Source organism: Drosophila ficusphila, unplaced genomic scaffold (assembly GCF_018152265.1).
Source record: "Drosophila ficusphila isolate 14025-0441.05 unplaced genomic scaffold, ASM1815226v1 contig_220, whole genome shotgun sequence".
Classification (NCBI taxonomy): Eukaryota; Metazoa; Arthropoda; class Insecta; order Diptera; family Drosophilidae; genus Drosophila; species Drosophila ficusphila.
In genome coordinates this window covers 1,066,034-1,078,763 of record NW_025064118.1, presented here as the reverse complement: position 1 = coordinate 1,078,763, position 12,730 = coordinate 1,066,034, and the positions used below count along the sequence as shown (strand labels likewise).

At 36.5% G+C, this 12,730-nt stretch overlaps 1 protein-coding gene and 1 long non-coding RNA gene across 2 annotated transcripts; both read right to left on the bottom strand.

Moving 5' to 3' along the window:
* Nucleotides 1–3,331: 3,331 nt before the first annotated feature.
* Nucleotides 3,332–8,856, bottom strand: LOC108098419 (protein yellow). Its single transcript, XM_017201312.1, has 3 exons — nucleotides 8,522–8,856; nucleotides 4,285–4,951; nucleotides 3,332–3,842 (listed from the first exon to the last, which is right to left on the bottom strand). The coding sequence occupies exons 1-3, from the start codon at nucleotides 8,758–8,760 to the stop codon at nucleotides 3,351–3,353; spliced, it is 1,398 nt and encodes a 465-aa protein (XP_017056801.1). The 5' UTR covers nucleotides 8,761–8,856; the 3' UTR covers nucleotides 3,332–3,350.
* Nucleotides 8,857–12,265: 3,409 nt separating this feature from the next.
* On the bottom strand, nucleotides 12,266–12,670 carry LOC108098395. The gene is made up of 3 exons (XR_001771835.2): nucleotides 12,484–12,670; nucleotides 12,376–12,418; nucleotides 12,266–12,306 (listed from the first exon to the last, which is right to left on the bottom strand). It is a non-coding gene; the product is annotated as an uncharacterized LOC108098395 (long non-coding RNA).
* Between the last annotated feature and the right edge of the window lie 60 nt (nucleotides 12,671–12,730).

The window sequence follows — 12,730 nt, the reverse complement described above, 5'->3', positions numbered from 1 at the left end:
TCGTTGTTATCGCTAATCGAAGTTTGTATTCGCCGTTTGCAGCTTCAATTGTGACCTAACGTTTTCTTGGAAAAATTTTATCGTGCTTCGCCAGTGGCATTGAACTTCATAAAATTGTATTTTATCGTAAGTAGACGCAAATTATGATATTTCCTCGGGTAGCTCACGCAGTTTAAATATTTCATGTTTTCTTCAAATCACTTCTAATTGGCTAATGACTTGTGGGGATACATGAACCAGTACTTGTGGGGATACATGAACCAGTACTTGTGGGGATACATGAACCAGTACTTGTGGGGATACATGAACCAGTACTTGTGGGGATACATGAACCAGTGCTTGTGGGGATACATTAACCAGTACTTGTGGGGATACATGAACTAGTACTTGTGGGGATACATGAACCACCTTTACAAATTTGATTTTCTAAATTTTCGATCGCACGCTGCCAAAATGGTGAGAAACTACAAACGCAAAACCCAAACAGGCTTGACTTCCAGTGCAACTATGCAATCCGCATTACGTGATCATCTGGAGAAGGGGTATGGCATTCGCCAAGCAGCAAAAGTACACAACATTCCATATCCTACGTTTCGCCGCTACGTCATGAAGATAAAAGAAGGACAGGAAACAAAGCTGGAGGCTGATTTTAGAGAAAGAGAAAGATAACGAAACAGCAGGTAAAGACTGGTTTCATTCATTTCGCAAAAGAAATCCAGACATTACTCATCGGAAACCGGAGAACTGCAGCATGACTAGAGCTTGCTCATAACGTCAAGATTTTTTACGACATTTTACAAAAGGTCTACGATCGGGAGCCCAGGTTCTCCGACCCTTCCAACGTTTTCAATCTAGACGAAACAGCTACAACAACAGTTCCAACAAAAACTCAAAAGATAGTATTTTTGCATAATACTTAATATTCCAAGGAATGTGGGCTCTTTTAGATTTCTATATACAGCAGACCCTTACGTCGAATTGTTCAGACATAATAATGTTAATAAAAAAAAAAGTGGTTCACCTATCCCCACTCTCCCGTAAGTATGGGACCGTAACCAAATTGATTCCATGAGCTCACTAGACGAGAAGCATTTAGTAACCGATTTTAATAGCTCCTTTAAATCTGTAGGCAATCCCAATCTAACTTATGCTAACTTTTCGCTCGAGTAACAATTGGACACAATGATCCAAGTGGTTCATACAAACGTGCTACAAACGATAAAACAGACCTCTTAGGTCAGCGAAAGTCATCTCTGAGTCTCGTTAATTTCCACTTGACCGTACATCTTAGTGATGTCAGCTGTAATTGCGTAAGGATTCAAACGAAAACGAAGCAACGTTGCATAAAGAGATGGTTGTATCGTTGGACCAACCATAAGAGTGTCATTAAGCGACGTTTGTGATGACGTTTTGCTTGACGGATCAAAAACGAATCGCAACTTTGTTGAAGAGCTTTGCGGTCTGAGCACACACTGGTATCGGACAATATAATGTGGCTCACTCGATGTATGTTATTGATTGCACTCATATGACCAAGTGAAATTTATTCTTTCATAAAAGAGATATACAAGTTAAGTCCTTGCACATCCCGACGCGTGCAGGACTCGTAATATTACCTAAACATGTCCAGGTTTGAAGGTTTTCTCCTAGAGATTTGTAGCTCTGCTCCGCTTCCCCAAGTTAAGAGATTTGGTTCTAATAATCGTTATAAATTTATTGTTTAAGTAACTTATTAAAATGCCAATTAACTTTCTAGTTCTCCAGTCCAGTTAGCAGTGTCGCTCTCCGCTCGTTTCGCCACCAGATGGCAACGTACGCTTCTAGCATTGTACACTGTACTACGACCTATGTTCCAACAACGTCGTCTTCCAAACATGACTTTATTATTTCTGTACAAAATTTACTCAGTTCTATACTTATGTATAATTACCTACTGAGATTGCAATGTATAAGCGGAAATATAAAATTATTAAAACATTAAAATCAAAATCGGTCTAGCCGTTTAGGAGGAGTTCAATGACTAAGATACGTACAGAAGATTGATTTAAAATGCTATGGTAGCGTGGTTTTGTCTGTGTGATGGGGTAGTAACTCACTTTATATGCGATTTTTGGTATGTCGAACAGGATTTAAGAGGATGAAATATAGATGTTGGTTGATTCTCAGGCCTATGCAATACGCTCACAAAATTTCATGAGAATCGGTAAAGCCGTTTCGGAGGAGTATGGTAACAAAAACTGTGACACGAGAATTTTATATATTAGATAGATTCCTTGCCATTTTGGCATAAAAACCCTTTTATTTTAGTCCAGCTATAATCTTATTGATAGGGTCTGTTGATGTTCGATTCTCGATGCAAAATGTGAGGCAAACCCTCAATGGTCAACTGTCCCAGTCCGGGAACGTGGGCCACCAACAGGACCATCCCGGCCGGTTTGCCCATCCCCTGCGGCTGGACAGAACACCAGGCCCACAAAGAAGGAGGACGCCCTCCCAGCCAGAGGACAACCAGGAGGCCTGGATGACCCCAACAGGAAAGGCCTGCCGGGGTCAAAAGTCAAATGGTACCTCAGATACCTCCAGCTGGGTATGACCCCTGACGAGGCACTGAGGAAGGAGCCACGTCCAGCGCCCCTAAGCAGTGCACCTGCCAGCAAGCGGGCGAACAGTACCCTCACCCCTCCGACTGACAACCCAAAAAGGTCGAAATCAGAGGGCAACAAAGAGGCAGCGCCGCCTCCCTCCCGTCCCCCCAAGGCTTGGTGAACCAAGCACATCAAAGGCGGCGGCGACAAGAAGACATCTCCCTAAGGTATCCGCTGTCATACTCAGCGTGCTGAAGGCGGGTGAAAAGGGTGAAAGGCAGTCACCCTCAACCTCTGCAGCTCCTCTCACCGGCAGACAAGCCAAAACCCTCATCGTCAATTATGACATGAAGAGGTTCAAGAAACTTATACCACTAGAGAAGAATTCACTTGGGGTAATTACCGGTTATTAACCAGACATTGCAGGCTGAAGAGTCTCCTATGTTATATAGGGATTGTAAACAGCACGACATGCAGATTCTGTGATAGCGAGGATGAAACCTCCCTACACATAATTTCAGACTTCCCAGCCTTAAGTAGCCTGAGATTTAGCCTTTATGTATTTTGTTCAACATTTGTGATGACTGCAAGGGTATATGTAGCTTAATTTCTTGATTTTAATGTAGTAAATTAATAATCCTCGATGGTAAAACTCACCTTTCATATGTTTGTCCTTATCATCATCACCATCAGCGGCGATTTAAAAAAAATGTTTTTTATATATATGATTAAAAATAAAATCGGTGTTCATGTTTTTGTTGTTTATTAATAGCATTGGCCTTCTTCTAATAACAAAAAAGATGATTTTGATCCGTTTATGTACTCATTGTTTGGATTACAAACACTATTACTCACAATCTTGTTCACATTCCCCTTTAATATTCGGAAATTGATATCTTCATAGTCTAGATTGCTATACAAAAAGATTGGCAGCCGGTTACTTATAATCCACACACTTTGATTTTCCTCGTTATCCACTTTAAGGTCGTTTGGGAATTGAATTATATTTGTGTTGTCGTCCAGGTCAAGTAGGTTTCCCAAGTTGGCTCGAGTGTATGGTTTCGTTGTGTCCCAGCAGCCAATGTTATCTTTATGAACTTGTGTAAAAAACATTACGCCATTTCTTGTAACTCCGGAGGTAGACGATTGACTGTTGGGTCCGCGATCCCCAATCGAAGTAAAATGCTTTGCCCGATCTTCACTGTTTGATAGCCAATAAGTTTCGTTCAGCAAAAGGTCCATCGGAACCATGAACTCCTATAATAATTGTGAAGTATTTAGTATTATAAAACCCTAAAAACGTAACTAAATTTATTTAAAATATGTATGTCAAGCTTAAACATCTTTTAATTTACTTATTATTCTATTGAATAGATCGTAACGCATAAAGGGGTTAATAAAAAAAAAGTTTCCGTAAATTTTTGTAGTACTTCTGCGAGCTTAAAATATTTGTGACACTCCATTTTAGTTTGATTTATCGCATAATTAAATTTAAAACAATTGAGACCTTTGGAAATTCGGAATAAATTTTCAATGCGTTCCGGGTTGAAGTACTAGTTTTAAAATGAGACCTTTATAATAATTGCGTTGACGAATATAGTGTTCAAGCTCGGTTCGGGTTTGTTTGAAAATCAATAAGGTTCAGGGTGCGGTTTTTAATGGTTAAGCTCTGGATTGATTAGTTGGGATACACGCTTACCTTAAAACTTGCCATGGGATGGAAATAAAGAACACGTTGCATACTTTTTTGGTCATAAGATATACTCATTCCAAAAACACCGTCCAACCATTGAAAGTTTAATCCGTAAACATTAAAGTCTGAAGCAACTGGGTTCGGATAAAAGTTATAGTTAGTCACTCTCCAGCTTCTGTTCTTTGATAGGCTGTATACAATAAGACCAAATCTCCAGACGTCTGCCACAATAGCATGGGCATCATCGCAACGATCCTTAATATCCACAACAATATTAGAGTGCAAAGAATCTTGTTTCACCTGAGACTCTTCTAAATTGTGTCGCCCCAGCAGTTTGTCAGTTTTAAGATCGTATACAACTATTTTTGGAGGGCAGATCTGATTAATTTTGATTGTGGCATTTACAACTCCAGAATCTATCATCCATATTCGATGACATGTATCCACTACTGTGCGATAAACAGAAATTAGTTTTGAGCAGTCAGGGTTATTGGGGTTTCCATGAGCTTCCCAATTGGGATATGGTCTAATTGCTGGACTTGACTCTTTCGGTGGATTTGGGATTGTACCTAAACTTGCAGGCACACCACCTTTCCAACGCGGTGTTGTTATAAAAAGGCGATTAAGATAGACGTCAATACCCAGAGGTAAATTATTCCTCGGTATGAATTCCCTGAAAAAAAAAAATATTCCAAAAATGTAGTAATTTTTAAATTCCAGTTAGGACTTACGCCCATTAAACGACTAGACTCATAACATGTCAATGGTAATATTCAGCCTTCAACATTAAGTATATAGTACCTCGTGTTTTAAAGTAGTCTTAACTTTAAAAAAAAAATGTTTTTATTACCCTCTAACAAGGGCCTACGCAGCTTCGCCTGCGGCTATTAAGTTTGAAAATCTCTCCAATATAGCTTGCGCTTGCCTTTGTGTTTGGTATTAATGTATTATAAACTTAAAGTCCTTAATTTCACAAGACCATAGAGTAAGACGTGTTTGTGGGAGAACGAATTTTAATTGAAAGGAAGAACTGCATCGTCAAATCAAAATGACTTTTAGGCAACTTTAATCAATATGGCTTGATGCTTGTTTCATTTTATCTGCCATTGTTCCTTGAAGAACAACCGGAAGCATTTGTAAAAATCTTGAGATAATTAAAACGTTTCTTCCATCAAAACATTATTACTAAGAATGTCTTTCACAACCTAACCAAAATCTTCAATCTTAGGACGTTAAATATCGAGCAAAATGAGTTCCAATCAACTATGTAGCAATATGGAGCAATCAACTACAGTCGACTTTCATTAATTCAAACCTGCGATAATTCGAACCTCTCTATAATTCAAAGTTATCACGAGGTCCCTACGAAATCTCTTTATATTTCGAACTAAATCAATACATTTTCATACACTTGGTAATTCGAACGAAAAAATCATTGATATTTAACAAAACCACGTGTTAATTCGAACTCATCAGCGTCTAACACTCGACAATTCAAAGTTGCAGAAAAAAAAGTCGGAAATTTTGCGACAAGTTCAAACTTGCCTTTGTTTTTGTTTTGATTATGTAGTTTGACCATTTGACGCACACACTTCTTACGAATTGGTTTGTGTAGTTATTCAGTTACTGTTACTCTTTCGTTGGTATGCATATTAAAAGTTAGTGTTAGCTATGAGCCCTAGAGAGTATAAAGAACCATTGGCAGAGGTGTCAGTTAAGGAAGCAAGATCCTCATTTGATACCTTACAAAGCTTATGTATGTCTACAAAACGAAAGTGATGAAAAAGCATTTCAGGAACTTTTTCTCTTCAAAAAGTTATTGAGCAGTGTGAGCACCAAAATTGTGCTTTAAAGCAAACCAGTATAACAAAGTTATTTCGAAAGATTAATTAATTCACATTACGAATACATGTACGTACACGAATGTACCTCTTAATTCTTATCATTTTTATATTAATAAATAAAAAATAACCAACACTTAATAGTTCAAAGTTCTATTTATTTTCTCTCGCAAATTTCGAACCATTTGATATTTCAAACACTCGATAATTCGAAATATTACAAGAGTCCCTCGAGTTTCGAATTAACGAGAGTCGACTGTATATTCATATGTTAAGAAACTTTCGTCTTCGCTTAAATTTAATTCACTAATATTATAATCTATTTCATTTAATTTTCAAATGGTTTATCAATTCGATTTGGGTTGGGCAATTTTAAATTTAAAATACGTTTAAAATTACGTTTTTTAAAGTACTTTTTCGATTAAAGCTAGATCTACTTCGCAAACTATTGCACATTCGTACAAAAAATCTTCTGAAAAATTTTCTTTTCACTTTTCCTAAATATGTGTGGCGTTATCTCCTTCATAATTCATTAACACACACACGCACAGCAAACAAATCAAGCAGTAGAATGGCTATTTGCATACAGCTGATTTAGCTGAAGTATAGCCCCAGTGCTTGTCATCTTCTAGTAAGCTCAATGCCTTTCACACTAGTAAAAATGTGACATATTAATATTATTAACTGTTTCAAAAACTAAGAATGAGGTTGGGCTTCATGAAAAAGCTTCATGAAGATAGCACCCTGCAGTTCCAAGTGCCGGGTCGCCGATGATAGTACGATGACTCATTGGTGACAGCGGGGTACGCTGCTGGTGACTCACGGATGACACTTCATAGACTTTTAATAAGGGATGTCCGCTTTTGGTATGCAAGACGTTCTCGATGAAACTTTATCCCATGTCACCGAACGATTCATCGGTGGCTAATACGAATTTTGTATATGCTGAATCTTAAAAAGATTTAAATAAGTTTGTAGTTGTAAAAATACTACTTTTATAATCCTAACAACACTTACATGATTTTTAAAAATTCACCGCTGCCTGTTGTTTAAATAATTTAAAAACCAATCGTCAACGCACTATGGCAAAAAATGACTCAAGTCAATTTCGTTTTTCAACTTTTTGATCCGAGTCTTTTCTTTCGTTTTAGTATACCCTCCGTTTCTGGGTTATAACCGAGCATAAGATATACAATATCTTTATATTATATTATATCTTTATATGTTATATCTTTATGTGTAATCAATGTTGTGTTATGGTTACCTTGGTTCAATAATTTAAATAATATTATATATAATAACTAGCAAACCCCGGCAAACGTTGTTTTGCCACCAGATGACTTTATAATTTCTGTGCAAAATTTACTCAGTTCTAGACTTTTGTAGAAAGCATAAATTGAATGTTCGAATTGACTTCAGGAACACGTTAGAATCTGGATCCGTGCCGATAAGTAAGCCGTTCAATGGTTCAGGTGGTGTTTCAATTTCTGGTAGTTGCACTTTTCCTGACGCGCACCACATCCCAGCTGGCTCATTTTTAAATTTCAGAGCATGACAATGCGGACATTCCTTGTCCATAGCACCAATTACCACTTTTGAGTGAGCATATTACTCAATATCGGGCTCATACTGGAATGCTAGACGCAGTAATGAATTATTTATAAATGCTCGATGTACCGGTTGTCGTTGATGGTCATTTGTTCTGCGTCTATTGACTGTGACACGGCGTGGTTGTCGTTGTTCTAACCTTCTGACTTCATTGCGTTCAGCTCGTGTATCTTCTGGCTCTTCTTGATGCAATTGCGCTATTCTTTCGGATCTTCTATTTCGCATGTATCGAGATCTACTTGTATCACGGCTCAAAGTACCCGCTTTGCGTTTTCTTGGCATAGCTCACTGGACAAAACACTCATAAATAGAATTAATGATTTTACTTAATGATGAAGGATTTTTGCCCCAGTTTAAATTGATTTAAAATGCTATGTTAGCGTGTTTTTGTCAGTTTGATGAGGTAGAAACTTACTTTATATGCGATTTTTGGTATGTCGAACACGATTTAAGAGGATGAAAAATAGACGTTGGGTAATTGTCAGACTTACTCAATACGCTCACAAAATTTCATGAGAATCGGAATAGCCGTTTCGGAGGAGTAAGGTCACAAAAACTGTGACACGAGAATTTTATATATTAGACTATCGTACAAGTATATCTTTAAGGATATTAAGTTTTCGTAGACACAAACAAACGGATAGAGGTGTATATATAATGATAATATATATGTTATATTAGGTGTATAAAAATGAGCTTGGCTTAATTTTTTTATTCTTAACTTTCAAAAAAATGTAAATTAAACTAGGTATTTTTAAATGATTGTACATTGTGTTGTTGAATTGTTTTGTTACCCATTTAAAATCGCCCTTTGACGTTCCACAAATGTTGGATATTCAAAATCCATATACTTCCATTCATTAATGATCTCAAGCTGACTTTCACTTTTCAAGGCCTGAGGAAGCGGCTGTGGGGTAAGTGCAACATAGCCTTCAAGTGCTTGAGAAACTGGTTGAATGATAAAGTTTCCATTTGATGTCTCAAAGAAAAAGATAAGCTGCGTTATTATATAGAAACAAAGCAGAGACTGCATCACAATAACTTCAACCAAAACGTTGTTTTTCAAAATACAAATCAACAAAATAGCGTTTTTCTTCAATAACTATCTTTTCGTGCTAACAACTTTGAACGACTGATTAGATGTTATACGTTTAACACGTTTGTTAAAGCAGGTTAAAGCTTTTTTCTGAGATTTGAACCGTTGCCCAAACTTTTTGGACAGAAAAAGCTTTTTCGTGATGAGTCTATAAATAACCCTATCAACAAAAGTCTTTTTTAAGACTTACATTTCATTTTGCACCTGGGCTTATATTAATACCCTTGCAAACGGTATTATAATTACAACTCAGACCCCATTAAGTATATATTCTTGATCGGTATTACCATCTGAATCGAACTAGAAGTATGTTTATACACAACCAAGTTTCCCAGGCTTAAAGTAACCCCGAATAAACTTTTCCAGAAGTGGGATCATCCGACTATATCGGATAGCTCGCATAGGAGAGACAGAAATCATACTGACAACATAGGTAAAAATTAAGACATCGTTGTTTTCTATCACGCAATCATAAGTTTTCTAAAGTCTGTCATATATCATAAAGCTGTCAAAGAAAAAAAAAACAGCGGTACAAATAAAGATAATTAATAGAAAAATCTTAATAGCTTCGATATTGTTTAGCCTTTATGCATTTTGCTCGACTATAAGGGTATATACATAAATATCTAGTGTTAGAAATTTAAATTGCAATAAAACAACGATGGATTATTTGACTATTATGAATTTATCCAAAAGATTATCTTGTGCCATTACATTATAAATATGCTTTCTGTCATAAGACCACCACGGCTGGCTGGGATGTAGTCCAATCTAGACGTCCAATTTTCGATGAATTTTTCCAACACTTGTGGCCGTATATCGATAATTTCGATTTGTTCGATTTGTTTCTTGGACCGTATAGACCAATGACTTTACGTAGCCCCACAGAAAGTAGTCTAGCGGTATTTAATAACAAGTATTTGGAATATAGAGTTTTCTAAAATCGGACGACTATATCATATAGCTGCCATACGAACAATAGTCGAAAACATGGAAAATTAATAGAAAAATATGAATAGTTTCGATGTAAGCAACTTTTTTTGTTTAAAGGTGATTTTATGGTAAAAAATGCTGGCGAGCTTAGCCAAGAGCAATCTCTTCTCTCGAACTGAGTTAAATTTCTTTTTGACTTGTCCCAGTAATCGGAATATTTAAAAGCAAAACAATTAACTTTTTTGCTAACTAAAACGCTTTCAATATTATCAGAAATACTGATATTTTTGGAAAATTAAAAAAAGTAGTCTCCTTTGCTTTTATTTTGCCATCTGTTTTGAGAAGCTGTTGCATTTGGAGTCGATTCCAGGAGGACGTTATCGATAGGTTAGAACAGGTAGCGATGGTTAGGGCAGCGCCCCCTTTTGGGCCATTTGCGAATCATCTAACATGTAAAATGTAACCATGTAATCTCGGCTTAGGGGATTCTCTTAGATGGCCTTGAGGATGTCCATTGATCCATCTTGGAGAGAGGATTGGGAAAATAGCAGGGAACATGGCTTGATAAAAAGGATCACCGTTCAGTAGTGCCCGGAGAGATCGACGTAACAGACGTGGCGGGACCGAAAATCACTGGAAATATAAAATATTATTTTTTCCTTAGTGAAGCCGGGGTTCCGATATAAAGGGCCCCGGGAATTATTTCTGGAGGAGCCACAAATTGTTTTGAGGAATTCGTATTTTTTTTTAAAGAACCATATTCTTTGGGAGGAAAATAAAACCTTCGTGGAGGAGACCCACATTTTTTCAGGAACCAAAATTCTTTTGGAGTTGCTAACCTTTTATTTTTGGAGGAGACCCACTTGGGTCGGAAGAACATAAGCTTTTTGGAAGAATATATCTTTATTGGAGGAAACAAGAGGAACATAACATTTTGTTTGACCAAATACAATTTTGGAAAGAACACCTACCACCATCGACGACCCAGTCCACATTCTCGGACTCCAGATCTCCGGGGAGTCCGTTCCGTGTCGGAATACCTGATTATCCAATTTAAATGCAAAATAGTCCCAAGATTATCATTTTACCGACGGTTTGCTAAAAACAAAAAGGTCCCGATTAATAAGATAAAGGATTTGTGCGTGTAAATCTCCCATAGCTTTCGGCGGCCCTTCTTTTCCCTTGGAGCTCCTCAGGATTAGGTGACCTTAATTTAAGCCGCGTAACCAAGTGATTTCTGCCGATACGTGGGTGGCAGAACATTTTTATTGGTGAGTGTCTATTCCTTTGTCCTTAAATTTGGCTTTGACCACTAAATATAATATGTATTAATACGGCGGTTGATTGGCGATTCTGTGGGCTAATGAACAATTAGATTTTTGATAACGTTAATTGGAAGCAAGCATTTATCTGTACTTACATGAATTATTAAAGCCTGTTTTATAACGATGAGATGACAGAGCTTCACGATTTCCATTAAGTTTTAAATAGTCTTGTAAATCTTACAGTTTCCAAGACCGTAAAGTTTATACGAACGGACAGGCATAAAACAGGCATGGCTAGGTCGACTCGCTTTGTCATCTTTATTTAGAATAGTGTTAACTTATTTTAATTAATACAGATAATATACGGGTTGTTGTTTGAGTAACCTAAGGCTTTGTTTTACATGCACTAATCACAAGTATTAAATTTTAAATAAAAAGAAAGCCAAGCCCGGTTTTGCTTTACAATTCGGAAATGTTTAAAGATTTCTTATTTTTTTATGAGTATCCACTTAATAAATGATCCAAACTTTTTCCTGCAAATTAAAAATTAAACCTTTCATTGCTCTGAGCTAAAAATTAGACCCGTGTTTTACGCATACATATGTACTTATGCACCATATTTCTGTGGTTATCAATCTAACAGAAATTAATTTATTTTCTTTATTTTTAATAGATATATCCAGTACTTGGTTATTTTACAAATTAGCATAAATTTATAAGCTCCTTTTCATTTAATCATTTTACCGCATCACTGCACGTTTGAAATTGTACAAAATGCTCTAATTTATTCTTATATTGTACATACATACCCTGCAGTTCCAAAATAGCTTTTTCCTATATGAAATCCGCGAGGAAGCACCGAGGAACCGGGGTACGAAGGTATGCCCGCACCGAGGAATTGCGCGAGGAATTTTGTATGGGATTCAAGTTTTCTTCATAGGTGCAGCTCTCGATGAACTTTTTGGCGGTTTCATCGAACGATTCCTCGGTGCCTTATACGAATTTTGTATGGAAAAAATTCGTATAAGGCATAGAGGAATTCGGAGCGGAAGTGGAAGCGGGGTTTTCCTCGAGGATCGCCCTTAGGGAAATCATATATGCCAATGTTCAAAATTTCATCCCCAAATTCATATGAAAAACAATATATATATATATTTTTTATTTATTTTATAAAATACCTTATTTTGTAACATAAGAGATAAGCACATTAAAAATATGAAATTCGAAAGTTTTTGTTTATCATTTATGTAGAGTATTTGCAGGACATCGGCTGTTTTGCGTCCATCTATGGTACAAAAAATATTTTCGTTATTACATATTATATATTACTTTTTTTAATTTAGCGCAAACTTACCTTTCAAACGAATTTATCGGACAAACATGTGTATGGCTTAATCCTAAAAAGATTTAAATAAGTTTGTAGTAAAAAACATAATATTTTTGTAATATTAACGACACTTACATGATTTTTAAACATTTCCGCTTCCCGTTGCACAAATGAAGAAATTTGACAACATATTGTCAACGCACTACGCAAAAGAATGACACAGTTAAATTTTATTTTTCACCCTTTTAGTATACCCTTCTTTTTGGGTGTAACCGACCATAAATGACACGCGAGTTATATTATATGTATCCACATACATTTGTAATCAATGTTATGGTTACCTCGGTTCCATAATTTAAATAATAATATGTATACATATATA